The 18,528-nt window shown below is 55.0% G+C and overlaps 1 protein-coding gene across 1 annotated transcript; it reads left to right on the top strand.

Moving 5' to 3' along the window:
* Positions 1-5,566, top strand: Crabp2 (cellular retinoic acid binding protein 2). The gene is made up of 4 exons (XM_076862226.1): positions 1-188; positions 4,151-4,329; positions 4,442-4,558; positions 5,196-5,566. The coding sequence occupies exons 1-4, from the start codon at positions 119-121 to the stop codon at positions 5,244-5,246; spliced, it is 417 nt and encodes a 138-aa protein (XP_076718341.1). The 5' UTR covers positions 1-118; the 3' UTR covers positions 5,247-5,566.
* Positions 5,567-18,528: the final 12,962 nt, after the last annotated feature.

The raw sequence follows: 18,528 nt of genomic DNA, 5'->3' as shown, positions 1-18,528 counted from the left end.
ACGTGCCTCGGTGATTGAGTCTCACCTTCCGGCGAAGGCGGCGGCGACGTCTATTTCGATTAAAAGCGACTCAGCGTCCAGGGCTCTCCTCGAGGGAACCCCCGCCCGCACCACCACCATGCCCAACTTCTCCGGCAACTGGAAGATCATCCGTTCGGAAAACTTCGAGGATTTGCTCAAAGCGCTGGGTAAGGAGGTCTCTGAGCACCCGGGAGAGGCCAGGGGGTCGCTGGAGTCCTCGGAGGTGGAGAGGTAGGGACGGGAAAGAAAAGGAACCGAGTCGCCTGGGCGCCTGCATCCGGAGAAAGGGGCCTGGGAGAAAGGGGCATCGGGTCGCCTGGGCCCCGGGGCACTGGGCCCGGCCACCTAAATCCTGCTTTCTCCGGCGGGGCGCCCACCCGTGCCAGCTCCAGCGGTGACTCAACCTGTGAATCCAGGAGAAACCAGAAACACGAGGTTGGTCGCGGGAGGGGGTTAGCCAAGCCGGCTCCTTGACCCATTCATTGACCGGGACACCTGGCTCTGGGAGGGAGACTGGGTCCTTGGAGACCTTCCAGCCTCCTTCCCCAAGGCCCCGCCAGTAACCCAATCCTCGGGACAGGTTCTCTACCCTCCGCGCCGGCCCGGCCACCTGGTGATCCGCTGCCCCAGCGCCCCCTCCCCCTCCCCCTTTTGCGCTTTCCGCGGTCCTCAACACCCCACCCCGCCCCCATCTGTGAGACAAACATTTTCCTACAGCAAGCAGTCCAGAGTCCTAAAATCGCTCTGGATAATTATCACTTTCTTGGATTTCAACAAATGGCTTCGTGTGAAACCCCAATCTCCCATTTCCGAAAATCTGGTTCCCGCCTCCCCGACTGCAGCCCAGCCGGCTGTGGTGGTCACAGGTGGGGAAAGCCGAGTGCACCCAGAGGGGCCTGCCAATTTTCCAGACCACCTTCTGCCTATCGTCCGGGGTGGGACTGGGCCACAGAGTCTGGGGAAGGGGACAGAGTCAGGGCTTGATTCCTGGGAGCTATATCTAGGAAGAGCTGGAGTTTAATTAAGGGCCTCTGCAAGTAGGAAGAGAGCCAGGAGCTCTGGAGCCCGAGGGTAGGAGTGCCTTCCGCTGCTGGACCCAATAGAGACCCTGGTTGGGCTGAGGTGGGGGAGAGGGCACCCCCTGAAGAGCCAGAGGCTGTGGGAATGAGTCTGGACCTCAGGATTGCTGTGAGGAGAGCAGGGATTTCCATCTTCCTTGCTGTTACATTTGACTGCTATCTAACTGCAATATATATATATATATTTTTCAGTGTTAGGAATTGAACCCAGGATGGCTTGAACCCAGTGTTAGGAATTCAACCCACAGAGTTTCATCTCAGCCTGGTTTTAATTAATATGTGTATGTGTGTATAAATCTATACACACACACACACACACACACACACACACACACACACACAAATTTATTTATTTATTTGAGAGAGGGTCTGATAAGTTGCACAGACCAGCCTTGAACTTTCAGTCCTCCTGCCTCGGCCTCCCAAATTGCTGGGATTACAGGCGTGCACCGCCTTGCCCAGCTTCACCTCAATACTTATATTCCTATCAGTCTTCTTGCTCTGCCCTTGATAAGATTGAAGACCAGAGCATAGGAGTTCTCCCTTTGCAAACGTAGATGCCCCTCCCTCCCCTGGCTGCTCTGGATTCTGGCCCCTCTCTCCCTAGTGGCTGGAGGTGGAGTCCCCAGCTGGAGAATGAGATCCAGAACCCCGTCCTGCTGTCTCTTCAGTCTGTTTGTTCTCCCCACAGGGTCTCTCAGAGCCACGTGCCCTCCTCAGACCTCCATAGGGGGCAGATTGAAAACAGACCCGTTAGAAAAACACTGTCCTGAGTCAGCCAAGGTCGCCTGGGCCAGGCCCAGCTCCATGACCACCAGGGACTGGCTGGAGGGCTGCTTCCTCTGAACCCAGCCCTGCCCCTGCAGGCCCCCATGTCCCTTCCCATCCCCGTGTCCATTTCCTGGTGAGGGATGCTCAGGTATTTGGGGAATGTGTGTCCAGACCATCCAGTATGATGGCCAAGGCCTGCACAGCTGATTCTGTTACTCTAGCAGTAAAGATAGCAGTGAGATGGCAGGTGGACTTCCTAGGTAGCAGCAGATAGCAAAGTAACTTCTTTGTCTAAGAAGATGGGGTGGGGTGTGTCTCCAATACAAAGTCAACTGGACCTGGAAATGTGCCAAAAGTGGGGCTCTGGGGATCCTGAGGCGCTTCCTCCCTCCCTCTCCTTCTGTTTGGAATAGGATGAATCTGCTTTGATGCTGGGGAAAGAGCATTTGCTTCTCCAGGACCCAGATCTGGAGGAGGGCGGGAGGAGGATGGAGGAGTCCACCCGGCCAGGTGCAGTGGGGTGGGGTGTGAGGCTTGGACCTGGGCCTGTCCTGGCAGAGGTCCTCCCTCGGCTTGACTTCTTGTTGAAGGGCGCTCTCTCCTGTCTCCCCACTGCTCTTCGTAACTGGGGAGCAGAGAAGAGAGAAAGCATATGGGGGCCCAAAGTCCACAGAGGCTGAGCGAGAAGGCCTGATCCCAGGGTAGCATGGAGGATGGGGGGGGGCAGGGGTCACAGCAGGATGGAGGTCCCTTTTCTCATTTCTCAGGCGAGAAGGGAGCTCTCCTGAGGGCCAGACGGCATGGGGACCTTCCAGAAAGGCCCAGGAACAGGGAGGCTAATGCAGGGAACTTTGAGCCCAAGATCTGACTTTCTTGGTGGGGGAGGGGAGCCTTTCTTTCATCAGAAAACGTAATACAAACAGTAACAATAGTTATCACTTCCTGAAGAAGGGTTTTTATTTTTATTTTTTATTTATTTATTTACTTATTTTGATATTTGGTGCTGGGGATTGAACCCAGGGCCACTCTACCACTGAGCTATATCCCCTGCACTTTTTTATTTTTATTTTTATTTTTTTGGTACTCAGCGGTACTCTACCACTGAGCTATTATCCCCAGTTCTTTTTATTTTTTATTTTGAGAAACAGGGTCTAGTGAGTTGCCCAGGTTGGCTGTGAACTTGCAATCCTTCTGCCTCATCTTCCTGAGTAGCTGGAATCACAAGCATGTGCCAATGCACCCATCTTCATTTCTTAAAAACTTAAAGTGTGCCTGACACTACGTATACTAGATCCTAAACATGTTTTTTTTTTTTTTTTTTTTGGTACCAGGGATTGAACCAAGGGACACTTAACCACTGAGCCACATCCCCAGCCCTTTTTGTGTCTTATTTTGAAACAGTTTCTCCCTAAGTTGCTGAGGCTGCCTTTGAACTTGCGATCCTCCTGCCTCAGCCTCCCAAGCTGCTGGGATTACAGGCGTGCACCACCACGCCTGGCTCCATATGCAGCAAATTCTACTTGAGAACTTGCAAGGAGGATAATTTCCAATTTCCAATTAAGGAATCTAAAGTTCAGAGAGGTTAAACCAAGGGTTACCTAGCCTAAGAGGGGGGACTGTGCCAGGAGAAAAGTCACAGCCAAATAGATCTTACTTCAGAGCCTCTGACTCCCCAGGCTAGTAGCAGGCCATTCTGTAGAGAGAGAGCTCCTCCATCTCGCCCTCTGCTGAGAGTCCCTGCTTTTATTTATTTATTTTTTTTTTGCAGGGGGAGAGCAGAAATTGGACCAAAAAAAAAGACCTATTTAGCTCCAGCTAGGGTGGGTAGTTAGGGCAAAAAGGGAGGTTGTCCCCTAGTTCCTGGGTCTGTCCTGCACTTGGACCTGGTCGGGGTAGGGGCAGGGCACACCCAGTGACTGAGGAGCCACCGCTACAGGAGGTCTCCAGCCAGGGTCAGTGAGAGGCCAGATGAGGTGAGCAGCCTGCAGCAGGAGGCTTGCGGGTGGGAGCCCAGACAAGCTGTCCCTGAAGATTCTGGGGCACAGAGCTGGGAAGCCCCAGTCGGGCCTGCTGACTCAACAAGGTGTGGCCACAGCTAGAACAGGACTCTGGGGCAGGGCACACTTCCCTGCCCTTCCTCCCTAAACCTATCATCTTTCACCCCCAGCATCTCCTGCAAGCTGCCTCCCCAGGTCAAGCCCCAGGTCGCTGCTCCAGCTGTCTGGGGGTGTGTGTGTGTGTGTGTGTGTGTGACAGTTGTCCCCTTCCCTCTCCTGCAGGGGTGAACGTGATGCTGAGGAAGATTGCGGTGGCCGCAGCATCCAAGCCGGCAGTGGAGATCAAACAGGACGGAGACACTTTCTACATCAAAACCTCAACCACCGTGCGCACCACGGAGATCAACTTCAAGATCGGGGAGGAGTTTGAGGAGCAGACTGTGGATGGGAGACCCTGTAAGGTGAGTGCCAGGCAGGGTCCTCCAGCCTGTGGCGTCTCTTGCCCTGTCCCTCCACGTGGCACTGTTCCAGATTTCCCAGATTCTGAGTCACTTGGTCACCTGTTCCTTGCAGAGCCTGGTAAAATGGGAGACCGAAAACAAAATGGTCTGTGAGCAGAGACTTCTGAAGGGAGAGGGCCCCAAGACCTCCTGGACCAGAGAACTGACCAATGACGGGGAGCTGATCCTGGTAAGTCCCCTCCTCCCAACTAAGAAAACCCAGTGCCACCTTTCCGAGATTCTCTGGGAAGCTCTAGAAAGAAAGGACACACAGGGTTGGTCCCCTGCCCTCCAGATGGGGCTGCTTGGATGAGCCTAAGCTGCCCCTGTCGCACACAGCGTGCCTTAGAAATGGGGCTCCTTACGGGGCTCAGTGGCACCCCTCTGTAATCCCAGCAGCTCTGGAGGCTGAGGCAGGAGGATGGCAAGTTCACAGCCAGCCTCAGCAACTTAATGAGGTGCTAAGCAACTCAGCAAGACCCTGTCTCTAAATAAAATATAAAAAAGGGCTGGGGGTGAGGCTCAGTGGGTAAGCAGCCCTGGGTTCAATCCCTGGTACAGAAAAAGAAATGGTGTCCCTTTTGTGCAGAGCACAAGATGTGCATTGAGAGGCCCTGGCAGTCTCCGGGGGCTCTCCCTGGGTGGGGAGGAGAATGAGACCCTGCTGCACTGCCTTCTCCCTCAAGTGATGCAGGGCCTTCTGGTCCTGGGTGGGGGGTGGGGGGAAGCAACTCCAGACCCCAGGGCGAGCAGCGTACCCTCCCCTCGTCCTCCCCTTGCCAAACCCCAAGCTCCTCCCGGGCTAACGACCTCTCCGGTTCTTTCAGACCATGACAGCGGATGACGTGGTGTGCACCAGGGTCTACGTTCGAGAGTGAGCGGCCCAGACCCGCCCTCCCCCAAGCCACCTCTGCTTCCCGGTCCCCCACCTCCGGGCACTGCCTCCCCCCATGCTCTCCTAGGCTAGCTCTCCCTCACCCAGGTCACCTCTGAGGTGGCTGGGATGCCTCTTGCAGGGTCTTGCTTTCTTGGACCCCTTGACCCCTCCTCTATGCCAACAAAGAGGGAGGGATTGCGAGAGCCCAGGTCACCCCTTCCGGCCCCACCGCCCCTCCCCAGATCTGCAGCCCCAGCCCCCACCCAGTCCCCAGCAGTTTCTTTTCCTATGAGGGGACCTGAGGGTCTAAGTGACAAGGCCTGGCCCTCTGGCCTCCACTTTTTGTTCCTGTAGCCAGTAGGGTTTAGAATATTTATTTGTGAATTTTATTAAAAGCTTGAAAAAAATAATTGCCTCTGGCTCATGCAGCAGGGGTCAGTGAGTGTCCCGGACTCCTCCCCCAGATCCATGTTTCAGTCGCTCAGGTTGGGACCCAACTTCTCATGTTTTCCACGGTGGTGACACAGTTCCGTCTCCCCAGTTGTCCCTTTTCTCTTCCGGTCTCAAGCTATGGGCCTGGCCTTGGTCTCCCACTCGGTTCCAGATAAGCTCATCCACACCCACAAGCTGGCCCTGCTCCTGCTAGGTCTCTGGGCAAGAGGCCGTCACCCTGCCACTCGGCCCTCTTCAAGACAAGCCCATTTCTGCGACTGTCCCTCCTTGCCTTAAAATCTGCATGTAAGCCAGGTGTGGTGGCCCACACATGCAATCCCTGCTACCAGGGAGGCTGAAGCAGGAGGATCACCAGTGTGAGGCCAGCCCGGGCAACTTAGCAAGACCCTGTCTCCAAATGAAATAGAAAAATGGACTGGGGATGAAGCTCAGTGGTGGAGCGCACTTGGGTTCAACCCCCAATACTGGAAAAAAAAAAAAAAATCGAGTAGACAAATAAGAATTAAAACACAGGTTAGCTGGGCACTGTGGCACACACCTGTGGTCCCAGTGGTTTGGGAGGCTGAGGCAGGAGGATTGCGAATTCAAAGCCAGCCTCAGCAACTTAGTGAGGTCCTAAGCAATTCAGTGAGACCCTGTCTCTAAATAAAATACAAAATAGGGCTGGGGATGTGACTCAGTGGTGGAGTGGCCCTAAGTTCAATCCCTGGTTCCCCCACCCCAGAAAAAGGCAGTTTAGCTGGACATGGTGGAATAAGCTTTGTAGTTCCAGCTACTCTGGAGGCTGAGGCAGGAGGTTCACTTGAGCCCATGAGTTTGGGGGCAGCCTGGGCAACATAGCAAGACCTGTCTCAAAAAAAAAGACCAGACATGGCAGGCATGCGTTCACATACCTGTGATCCCAGCGACTCAGGAGGCTGAGGCAGGAGGGTCACAAGTTTGAGGGCAGCCTCAGCAACTTACGGGGCTCTAAGCAATTTAGCAAGACCCTGTCCCAAAATAAAAAGGGATAGGGATGTGGCTTAGTGGTCAAGTGCCCCTGGGTTCCATCCCCAGTACCCAAACAAAGAGTAAGGGGCTGTGACTTGGCCCCATGTCAGAGCACGCGGCCCTGGTTCCATCCCCAGCACCCCCAAGAAAATAAATAATGAAGTCCACCTCTTTAGGTCCAGAATAAAGTCCAGCCTGGTAAAGAGGCCTTGGAGACGTGGCCTCCACCTCCTGCATTCATTCCTTCAAAAAAGTTCTCTGCCTCCTGGACGCCTTGGCACTCAGTGTCTCCAGAGCTTAGCTCCCTGCATGATGGCCCTGAGCGGGGGCCAGAGCCACAGTGGGCCTGCTTCATGGCCTCCGTGTCAGCCAAGAGTCTCCTCTCCTGCCACACCAGGGGGCCCGGGGGCTAGGGCCGCCTGCTTCTGCCCCTGGAAGGTCACGCTGTAGAGGGTGGAGGGCCAGGGAGTGGGGACACCACCCAGAGCTCTTGAGGAGGCTTGGGGGGATGTGGGGCTCTCTCATTTATTCATCCCGTTTGTTTCCTGAGAGCCCCCTCAAAGCCAGGCACCCTGCTAGGTCCTGGGAGCCGGGACTTGAATAAAAAGACAGGCTCTCTGGCTTCATGGGGCTCCTCGGGGAAAATGGGCCTTTGGTAGGAGAGATGAAGATTCTGATAGTAAGTGGCCAGATGAATGCATGATTGAACATGTGGTCAGTGTCCTGCAGAGGACGAAGGGGGTGGGGAGAGAGAAGCACGGAGCAGCTGTCATTTAGACTGGGGGTGAGCAGAGATGCCAGCAGAGAAGGTACTGGAAGGACTCGGGGAATGAAGAGCAGAGGGGCCACAGGGTACCGGCCCAAGGCAGAGCAGCACTTAGGGTCCAACCAGTGTCCCTTGGCAGGAGTTCTGGGAGGCTGGAGTGGTGGGCGGAGCTGGACCATGCAGAACCTGAAGGCCACGCTGTGTTTGATTGATTGATTGGTACCAGGGATTGAACCCAGGGTCGTCTAGCCACTGAGCCACATCCCCAGCCTTTCTTATGTTTTGTTTAGAGACAGGGTCTTGCTGAGTTACCTAGGGCCTTGCTGGGTTGCTGAGGCTGGCTTTGAACCTGCAAACCTCAGCCTCCTGAGCCACTGGGATTACAGGTGTGCGACACTGCACCCCGCAAGTGTTTCTGATTTAATTCCAAGTGCAGTGGGAAGCCAACGAAGGGTTTTAAAAAGTGGATGGTGCCAAGTGCCAGGCATGTGCCTGTAATCCCAGTCACTGGGGAGGCTGAGGCAGGAGGATCGCAAACTGAACCCAGCCTCAGCAAGACCCTGTCTCAAAAAAAGGGGGGGGAGGCTTGGTGTACAGCTCAGGGGTAGAGCACCCCTGGGTTCATCCCCACTGTCCCCCGCAATGGCCTTGGGGCTTCCGGCTTTGGTTGCTGAGAGGGTCTTCTGTGTGCCCGTTTTTCTGTTTGGTCTAGAACCCGACTCCTCTGCATGAGCCCTCCCCTGCTCCTTTGCGCATGTCCTCCCCCCACCTCAGTCATCCCTGACTCCCACCTGACCCACCCGGGCCCCATGGACCCCAGCCTGCCCTTCCCACCTTACGGTACACCCACCCCAGTTCCCTGCAGCCCAGGTCCCAGGCTCAGTCCCTCTGGCTTTTGTCCAAAGCACCAACTCTTCCTTCTCCGCCGACTTTGTCTCTTTCTGGAACTGAGTTGTTAAGCAGGCAGAGGAGGGACACTTGCTGAGAAAGGCCAAGAGCCTCTTTCTTTCTCCCAGGCGGTCCCTGCCTCTGCTGGGCTCTGTCCTCTGTCCTCTGCCGCAGGCAGCCTGGGATGACGGGGGCCTGGAGATTAGATCAGGGAGGGGCACCTTGCCCTGCTGGCCCGCCTGCCTCCACCTTGAGAAAGTCCCTCCAGCTTCCCCGCCCGCCTGCAAGGCCCTCCTGGGCTCCTCTTCCGTTACCTAAGTCCTGGGAGCCCGGGACTAAGTCATCGTCCTTACTCTGCACAGCATCCGGGAGAAGATTCCAGAACCCCATCTCCTACCTGCACCCCACAAACTGCAAGATCTCGGGAGCAGCCCCTCCTGTTCTCTTTGTTTGTTTGTTACCAGGGATTGAACCAGGGGCGCTTAACCCCTGAGCCACATCCCCAGCCCTTTTTTATATTCTATTTATAGACAGGGTCTCACTGAGTTGCTGAGGCTGGCTTTGAACTTGTGATCCTCCTGCCTCAGCCTCCCAAACCGCTGGGATCGCAGGAGCCTGCCACCGCGCCTGCCCCCTTCTCTTCTTTGAAGCACAAAGTTCCCAGAGAAGAGTGATTGGGCCTGGCCACTGGCCCTCGTCTTCTAAGGTCTGCCGCTGGGGAGGCCCAGGAAAGTGGAGGCAGAGTCCAGGGAAGGCCACCTGGTGGACTGTCCCCCAAGGCTGGGAGTCTGACGCATACAGCAGGGATACTGCTAGGCTGCGGGAGTCTATGGTGACATCTTGGGGAAACCGAGGCACAGACAAACCCTCTTCTCCCACCCCTCGAAGAAACCAGAATAAGTAGCTTGGGGGTGGCAGACGTGGGAGTGGAGGGGTCCATGATGTCGAAACCCAGAGATCCCTGACGCAGCTGAGAGCAGAGAGGACCTGGGGCAGACTGTGAGTCCCTGAGGTCCCTGGCACAGAGAGCCACTCCAGGCCCATCATGTGGCCCAGAAAGCCATCTTAGGAGCCTGCAAGGGACAGAAGATAGGGCGGTCCTCTAGAGACTGAGGGACAAGAGAGGATGAGAAACACGGAGACACAACAAGAAACACTGAGAACGCTAGGTGTGGGGACCCACGCCAGCAATCCCAGCACCGGGAGGCTGAAGCGGGAGGATTCCAAGCGGGAGGCCAGCCTCGGTGACTTAGCGAGGCCCTGTCTCAAAGTGGAACATCCAAAGGGCTGGGATTCAGCTCGTGGTTAAGCACCCCTGGGGTCAATCCCCGGAGACAGGCTGGGGAGGTGGCTCAAGGGGTAGCGCGCTCGCCTGGCAGGCGCGGGGCGCTGGGTTCGATCCTCAGCACCACATACCAACAAAGATGTTGTGTCCACTGAAAACTGAAAAAAATAAAAATAAAAATAAAAAGCAAGAGAGAAAGCTGGGCAGGGAGGAGGTGCCCAGGGGAGGCCCCAGAGGCGGGGTTGGAGGAGAGGGGACGCGCAGGCCAGGCCCCTGACCCCAGGTCCCTCACAAAGAGCTGCCGAGCACTGTGGCCGGACAAGATGGATGGGCCTGGGGTGCGGGCCTTTGTGGCGGGGGATGAAAGGGAACTGGCTTTGGAGAGCCCTCGAGGGTCCCCTGCCCCTGGTTGGTCCCCTGCCCCTCCCGTGGTGACCTCGGGAGCCCGCCGTGTTGGGGGGGTGGGGAGCCAGGAGCTGAGTCCAACCAGGTGTTTCTCCCGGCTGGGCCACTCTACCTGGGCGAGATGGGCGGAGGGACACTGGGGGACCTGGGCTGGGGGATCCTCCAAGTGGACACAGGAAAGTCCGTCCATCAGTCCTGGGCAGAAAAGGGGCCCATGCAAGGCTGAGGGAGGCCCCTGCAGAGGGGGTTGAGAATGTTCCAGTAACTGCCTGGGGTCCCCTGGCCAGGTCTTGGGCCGGACACTGTCCTCCTGACCCTGGGGCTTCCTCTTGTCCTGTCCCCCTTGGCGCTGCCAGTCGGGAAACCAGTTCTGTCCCTGCCCTGGATAAGGATCTCTGGGCTGGGCGCTTCCCAGGCAGGGACAGCGCTCTGCCCTCAGCCCACGCAGACCGCCTCACCTCCTGCCAGTCCCTCTCACTGCCCAGCACCCCTTCCTGGGCCCTGCTGTCTGGCTATGGTCTCTCCTGCTTCAGGGTGAGTCCTGTGGAACTTTCTAGAAGGATGGACCTTAGGAACCCCGTCCCCTCTTCTCTAGCTCAGCTCCTTGGAAGTGCTTCCTATTGCTAACTGCCTGCCCTCCCCCATCGCAGGAAAGTGCTCCTCCGAATAGCCTCCTGGGGGTCCCTCCCTCCTGGGTCCTTCCCTCCCGGGGTCCCTCCCTCCTGGGGTCCCTCCCTCCTGGGGGTCCCTCCCTCCTGGGGGTCCCTCTCTGGGCGACCCAGAAGCCCCAGCTCTTCTCCCACCCCTCCCCCATTTCCCATCAGCATTGGCCTGAGTCACCTCTGTCCCCACCCCTGCTCCCCATGGCTGTCCTCAGCTGCCCCCACCCCTGGGCCTTGCCCAGCCACCAGCACCAAAGGGCGTCCAGTGAGATAAGGCTGACCCCACTTAACCCCGGCCCCCAGTCTCCTGGTGAGTGATCACTCATTTCTGGTGACATTCTTGCTCCTTCCCATCCATTGAAGGGGCAGCCCCACGTTCTTTCCAGGGAAGGGACTTTAAAAGGTCACCTCCATCAGCAGATGCCTGCCTGACCTCTGTGCTTGCCCTGCACCCTGAAACCTCAGGCCAGGGCTCCTTGGTCCCGTCGCAGCCCTGACATGGGGACAGCCGACCTCTCCCAACCTCCCCAGGGACCTGGGACTCACAGAGGGACTGGGGAGGTGGACAGCAGAGGGGAGGGCAATTCCAGGGGTGGCCTTGGAACAGTCTGACTGGCCCCCTGGTGACCCAAACTAGTTGCAGTCTGACAGTGGCACAGTCCTGGGCAGAGAGCCCCCCTGTTCCCCAAGGCCCCTCCTTTGTGTGAGAGGAAACCGAATTAGAAGAGGACCACAGAGAGCCATGGGCAGCTTGGGACAGGGGTCACCCAGGTGTTAGGGACATCCTTGGTCACATAGGAGGGACAGGCCCCTGCACAGCCTCTTTCTGTCCAGCCAGGGGAGAGTTCTTGAGGTGGGGTGTAGAAAGCAATGTCAGTCTTTCCCATCGTCTGACCCTCAGCTCTCAGCCTGGAGTGGACAAGCCCCTGCCCTGTGAGGCCCGGATGGGTGGCCGGACCCTGCAGGCCCAGATGGAGGATCCTAAAGGGACACCAGTCTGGACTCAGTCTATAGCTCTTGGGGAGCAAGTGCCACCCCTCCCTGGCTCATCCTGGGGCAGGAAGGACCCGGGATATTCCTGAGAGGTCCAACTCAGTCCCCCCAAACCATCTCAGCCACCTGGGAACATGCCTGATGACATAAGAAGCCCCAGGAGCTGGGCGCAGTGGCTCAGTGACTCTGGAGGAGGATTTAAGTTTGAGGCCAGCCTCAGCAACTTAGAGAGGCCATGTCTTAAAATAAAATAAAATAAAAAGGGCTGGAGATGCAGCTCAGTGGTAGAGCACCCCTGGCTTCAATTCCCAGGACCAAAAAAAAAAAAAAGACGATCTCCAAGAGAAGGCAGGCTCCCCCTTATTGGGTCACACATGGACACTGGTGCATTACAGATTTTGATGTCCACTTGGGGTACCCGGTCTTTGGCACATTGGATGCATTTTATTCCCCTTTACAAACATTTACTGAAGCTGGGTGTGGTGGTGCACGCCTGTAATCCCAGCAGCTAGGGAGGCTGAGGCAGGAGGATCATGAGTTCAAAGCCCAGCTCAGCAACTTAGCAAGACCTTATTTTTTGGGGGGTGGGGTACTGGGGATAGAACTCGGGGGCACTCAACCACTGAACCACATCCCCAGCCCTACTTTGAATTTTATTTAGAGACAGGGTCTCACTGAGTTGCTTAGCACCTTGTTGTTGCGGAGGCTGGCTTTGAACTTGAGATCCTCCTGCCTCAGCCCCCTGAGCAGCTGGGATTACAGGTGTGTGTGCGGCACCTCACTTGACTGAGACCCTATTTAAATAAAGTATAGAAAGGGGCTGGAGAGGGGCTGGGACTGTGGCTCAGTGGTAGAGGGCCCTCCCAGCATGCACGAGGCCCTGGGTTTGACCCTCAGCACCACATAAATGTAAAATAAAGAACATTGTGTCCACCTACAACTAAAAAATAAATATATAAAAAAAAAGTGGAGCTGGGGATATTGCTCAGTGGTAAAGCACCTTGGGTTCGGAATAATAATAATAATAATAATAATAATAATAATAATAAATGTACTGAGCACCAGCTGGGAGCCAGACCTCATGGTGAGCAAGGCCAGCGTCCCCCCTCTGAGCTCTGTCCTCCCGGGTGGTGTATTGAGGAAATGTTTCCTGAGCTCCTACTACTAAGCTCCAAGCACCCTTACCCTTCCTTGCAGAGCCAGGAGGGACCCTCACCCCCCACAGCCCTCTCTTGCACTACCAGGCTCTGCCACACACAGACAGGCCCCTCTGCAGCTAATGTTTGCCTGACTCTGGGCCAGCCCCTTCCTCACAGCTAGGAGTAGAGGCTAAATCTTTCAGTGAAATTTTCCTGCAATTGTCCTTCTGTCACCAAATCGTCTAACTCAGAAATCAGCCGAGGATCTGTAGAAACACAGAGGCAAAAATATGAGGTCATCATGTCCAACACCCTGTTTCAGGCAAGAACATGTTACCACCCAGCCAAGGCCCAGGGCTCACCAAGGAGAGAGTCCACCTCCGCAGCCCTCTTTGGCTCACTCCTTTCCAAAATTTGCTTCTATTCCTCTGGGAAGTCCTTCCTAAAAGCTGACTTAAGTGCCTCCTGCTGTAGCTTCAGCTCCTCACGGGGATAAAACCCAGAAGACAGGCTCTTTTCCTCCAGGGCTCAGGGACTGGGAAGTGTGGGGCAGGGGCTAGTGCTGGCCCTTAGGTACAGAGACTTTTCTACCTCTTTCACTACCTTCTCCTTCCTCATTCTTTCCCTTTTCCTACTCTCTCCTTAGTCCCCCACTCAACGCACAATTCCTGGCGGGAAGCCAGCATTGTTCCTGCCTGGCCCTCCTCTCCCCTCCTCCCCCGCTCCCTGCCCGCCTGCAGCCAGCCCGTGGGCACCAGCCTGCCCAGTCCTCGGCATGCAGCAGCCGCAGCTGGGGGCAGGGCAGGACCTGGGACCTTTCTAGCTCTGTCCTCTGATGCCTCATCCCTCTGCCCTCCTCGTCCCCAGCGATGGCCCCCACCGTGACCTGGCAGGCTGAGGAGCTTGGGTTACTCGGGCCCCCAGTTATTTTTAATGCAATGGCTCAGGGGATAAATATACCTCCCTTTCCCCCAGCTGCCCTGGATGGACCAACGGCCCCTCCGACCCCCTCGTCTCCGGCCATTCACTCACCCTTACCACCCTCCGCCTCCTCTTCTCTCCCAGTCGGTCCCCCGAGCCTGCGCGTCGCAGCAGGAAGGCAGCGCGCCCAGTCCCGTAAATACGGTAGGAAGGAGCCTCTGTGTTCTGGCGCCATCTGGCGGCCCTTTGAGACATGACACCTAGCAGAGGGCCTGGAGGGGGCCTGGCCGGGGCCTGGCCCTCTCAGGGTCCAGGGCTGCACAGGACTTCAGAGTGCTCTTGGATGGAGATGGGGACAACATTCCCTCCTGCAGCCCGCTCTGCTTCCTGCGCCCCGGCCTGAGTCCCCTGTCCTACTTGGCTAGGGGAGTGGCTGGTGGTCAAGCCAACTCCCTCTTCCTCCTCTGTTTCTGTTACATCTGTTTTCGGTTACATCTCCCGATGCAGGGCAATCCTTCCTTAGAGTTAACCCCAGGCCTTTGCTTGGGCTTACAGAACCCTCAGGCCAGGAAAGATAAAAGGAGGACTGTGGGCTGGGCATGGTGACTCAAACCTGGAATCCCAGCTCTTGGGAGGCTGAGGCAGGAGGATCACAAGTTCGAGGCCAGCCTGGGTAATTTAGCAAAACCCTGTCTCAGAATAACATACTAAGAAGGGCTGGAAGTGTATCATGGCAGAGCGCCCCAGGTTCACTCTCCAGTACCTCCAAGAGAAGGAGGGCGGGAGGGAGGGAGTGTGGGGAGGACCAGGGGTCACTGCTCCTTTCTAGAGTCCTGGGGTTTTTCTGGATTCTAAAAGGAATCTCCAGACCCTGTCTGGACCTGAGCTCTCCAGGAACGGGTCCTTTCTCCCTCTGGCGGCAGCTCACGCCAACCCAGAAACAAGTATTGTGCCGGCCCCTTGTCTGGGCTGAAACCTGTCCCTGTGGCCCTGACCTCTCAGGGCTGCTTCAGCCTCCTGGACACGTGAAAAAAAAAAAAAAAAAAAAAAAAAAGTCTGAGCCTTTTGTTGAACTGTGGGTCAAACCCAGGGATGCTCTTCCACAGAGTCACGTCCTCAACCTTTTTATTTTTTACCTTTCTTTTTTGGGTACCAGGATTGAACCCAAGAGCACTTAACCACCAAGCCACATCCCCAACCCTATTGGTTGATTGATTGACTGATTGAGACAGAGCCTCACTAAATTGCTAAGAGCCTCCCTTAGTTGCTGAGGCTGGCCTTGAACTGGTGATCCTCTTGCCTCGGCCTCCCAAGTCACTGGGATTACATGTGGGCACCACCATTCTCAGCTTTATTTTTTATTTTGAGACAGGGTCTACCTAAATCGCAAACTCTCTTGTCTCAGCCTTTGGGTTACAGAGGAGACACCACGCCCAGCTGTTAACTTTTTTTTTTTTTTTGAGGTAATAGCGACCTCTGGTGGCCATGCCCTATGGCCAACCTCTGCAGGATGGAACCAAGCTGGGCGAGGAATTGGGGGCGGATTGCTTCTCTCCAGGTTGCCTATCAAAACCACAGGCCCAGAAGCTTAGGGTTAGAAGGGAACACCTCCAGTGCTGTGTTCTCACCCTCTCTTTCTGTGTCACCTTGTGCATGTCCAAGGTCGCCCTTATCCACGCGAATCTTTTTATTTTTTGGTACTGGGGATTGAACTCCCTAAGGGCGCTTATCCACAGAGCCACCTCCCCAGCCCCTTTTAAATATTTTACTTAAAGAGAGGTTCTCGATGAGTTGCTTAGTGCTTCACTGAGTAGGTGAGGCTGGCTTTGAACTTGAGATCCTCCTGCCTCAGCCTCTCGAGCGAGCCGCAGGGATTGCAGGCGAGTGCGACTTCCTCCTGCTCCTCTAATTTTCTCCACTCTAACTGTGCTTCATCCTTGGGACTCCAAACCCAGCCTGAGCCCAGCCCCGCACATCTGGTAGAGCTGCTGTCTTCCTCAGCCACTGTCCCCTCCCGCCTCCGGAACCATTCTCACATTCCTACCCTCTTTTCCCAGTGTATTCTCTCTAAAGAAGAGGGGGACAGGAAAAGGCCATATTCCTAAATGCCCCTTTTCTGCTACCCAAAACCCACCAAGTTAAGGGAAACCAAGTCAAAACCCACCAAGTTAAAGGCTGGAAAGTCCAATATGTATTCTCTCTCTCTCTCTCTCTTTTTTTTTTTTTTTTTTTTGCTTCTTTTGATACCAGGGATGGAACCCAGGGGCACTTAACCACCGAGCCACATCCTCAGCCCTCATCCCCTTTAAAAAAATCCCTGATTAATGAAGTTTATTTATTTATTTAGGTGCTGGGAATCGAGCCCAAGGATTCACGCAGGCCAGGCGCGGGCTTTACCACCGAGCCTCATCCCCAACCATTTTGATGTTTGAGATGGAGTCTCAGTGACTTGCTTAGGGTTTCACTAAATTTCTGAGGCTGGCTTTGAACTCAAGATCCTCCTGCCCCAGCCTCCCAAGTCACTGGGATTATAGGCGTGTGCCACCGCGCTCAGCAAAAGTCCAGACACAGGGGCTGGGGCTGGGGCTCAGTGGCAGAGCACTTGCCTCGCATGTGTGAGGCCCTGGGTTCGAGCCTCAGCACCACATATAAGTAAATAGAATAAAGATACTGTGAAGTCCAGGTACAGCTTATCCTGAAGGTCTCTGCTTCTCTTAAGCCAGTTAATGTTGTCTGCAAAAACACTTTCCTGCTTGAACCCCGGGACAGCTCTACCAAGAATGCTGTCAAATAAAAAAAAGCTGAGCGAGCTAATGCTGATGATGTCCTTGCAGCTGGACACAGGAAACCCCACTGGGGAAGGGATTCATGTCACTTGTCCATCTTGCCATCACTCAACAAGACGCTGCGCAGGACAGAGGCGCTGCTTGGTGAAGCACCTTGAGGGATGGAGATGCCTGAACTCCTCTTGGGGCGGCCACTGATCTCTAGGAATCTTTCCCCAATATATCATTTGTGTCCCATGCTGTCTCTGGGCACTTTCTTTAGCCTCTCAGCAACCTACTCTACACTGACCCACACCCCCAGCCCTTTTTATTTTGATTTTGAGACCGGGTTTCACTAGGTTCCTTACAGCCTCACTAAGTTGCTGAGGCTGGCCTCAAACCTTCAATCCTCCTGCCTCAGCCTCCTGAGCCGCTGGAATTTCAGACATGCGCCACCACTCTCTCCCAGAGATCTTTCTATGATGCCATTCTGACCAGGTTATCCTGCGATTCAGGTTCAAACCCTTCCCGGTCTCCTTCCTCAAGGACAAAGGCCAAGATCTTCCCTTAACCATGGCTGAGCCTCCTTGGTTGCCTCTCTACTTGGACAATACTTTACGGCTCCTTAGAGATGGGGTGCCACATTAGTCGTCTTTGATTACTTTCCAACGTTTATTGGGTGCTTACAGTGTACCTGCAAGCCAATAGGTGCCCAATAAATATTATTTGAAGGAATAGGACTCAGGGGTATGAATTGATCAGTCCAAGATCCCACAGTGAGACAGGTCTCTTTGTTCAATGCTTCTCCCACCCAATATGGTGTCCCTCCACCTCTACCCCCAGGAGGGAGAAGGGGAGGGCATTCTTCCTGCGTAGACAGGAAAACCAGTCCCCTCGGTTGGGAAAGGGGAAAATGGAGGAGAAGGACACTTCTGTGTCTTGGCACCCTCTCCAAGCCCACCTGGGCACCTGGAGGAACGAAGGGTGGGGAAGGGCCCAGCCTCTCCCACTCCCCAGGATTACAGGTACAGGGCCTCTGGAAGCTGGGGCTGTCCCTAGCCCCTGATCTCCATGTGAAAAGACAGTGACCAGCTGAGTGAGGGGGTGCACACCTGTAATCCCAGCAGCTCCAGAGGCTGAGGCAGGAGGATCTCGAGTGCCAAGCCAGTCTCAGCAACTGAGTGAGGCCCTGAGCAATTTAGTGAGACCGTGTCTCTAAATAATATTAAAAATGGGGTGGGGGCTGGGGTTGTGGCTCAGTGGTAGAGCGCTCACCTAGCATGCATGAGGCACTGGGTTTGATCCTCAGCACCAGGTAAAAAATAAAAAAATAAAGATATTGTGACCACCTAAAACTAAAAAATAAATATTAAAAAAAAAAAGGCTGGGGATGTGGCTCAGTGGTTGAGCACCCCTGGGTTCAATCCCTGGTATTAAAAAAAAAAAAAAAAAAAAGACTTAAGCTGACCTTATTCCTTTGCCACACGTGTCCAGCCCCGTCCATCCAGCTGGGGAGTGGAGAGGAAGGGAGAAGAGATAAAGGAGGGCAAAGTCAGGGACGAGAACCGAGTGATTTCCTGGCCCCAGCCCCGGCCCTGCATTAGGAGGCAAAAGGTGGGTACAGAGAAAGAAACAAAATAGAAAGGAACTTTGCTCTGCGGTACTGGAGTGGAACCCAGGAGTGTCCTGCCTCTGAGCTACATCCCCAGCCCTTTTAAATTTTTATTTTGAAGCAGGATCTCACTGGGCTCCAACTTACAATCCTCCTGCACCATACTCCTAGGTTGCTGCGAATGGCTTTCATCTTCATCAAAGCAGAACCGTCCCTTTGGGTAGGTACAAAGAACTCCCCAGACCTGGTCTCCTTTGATTCCCAGAACCAACTTATGGGGGTGAAGAGGTTCTAATCTCTTTTACAAATAGGTAACCAGGATCACTTAGAGAAGTTGCATGACTTGTCCAGAGCTGTTCAGCTAGAAAGTGCAAAAGTCACAGCCACTGCTCTTTGCATGTGAC

This window comes from Callospermophilus lateralis, chromosome 7 (genome assembly GCF_048772815.1).
Source record: "Callospermophilus lateralis isolate mCalLat2 chromosome 7, mCalLat2.hap1, whole genome shotgun sequence".
NCBI lineage: Eukaryota > Metazoa > Chordata > Mammalia > Rodentia > Sciuridae > Callospermophilus > Callospermophilus lateralis.
The sequence above is the reverse complement of the archived record's forward strand: the minus strand, read 5'-3'. Positions and strand labels throughout refer to the sequence as shown.

What these genes read in the sequence shown, in the direction of transcription:
- Crabp2 (XM_076862226.1), top strand. Translation starts at nt 119, where the DNA reads ATGCCCAACTTCTCCGGCAACTGGAAGATCATCCGTTCGGAAAACTTC. An exon ending in GGATTTGCTCAAAGCGCTGG is followed by an intron (nt 189 to 4,150) that starts GTAAGGAGGTCT and finishes CCTCTCCTGCAG; the next exon opens with GGGTGAACGTGATGCTGAGG. An exon ending in ATGACGGGGAGCTGATCCTG is followed by an intron (nt 4,559 to 5,195) that starts GTAAGTCCCCTC and finishes CGGTTCTTTCAG; the next exon opens with ACCATGACAGCGGATGACGT.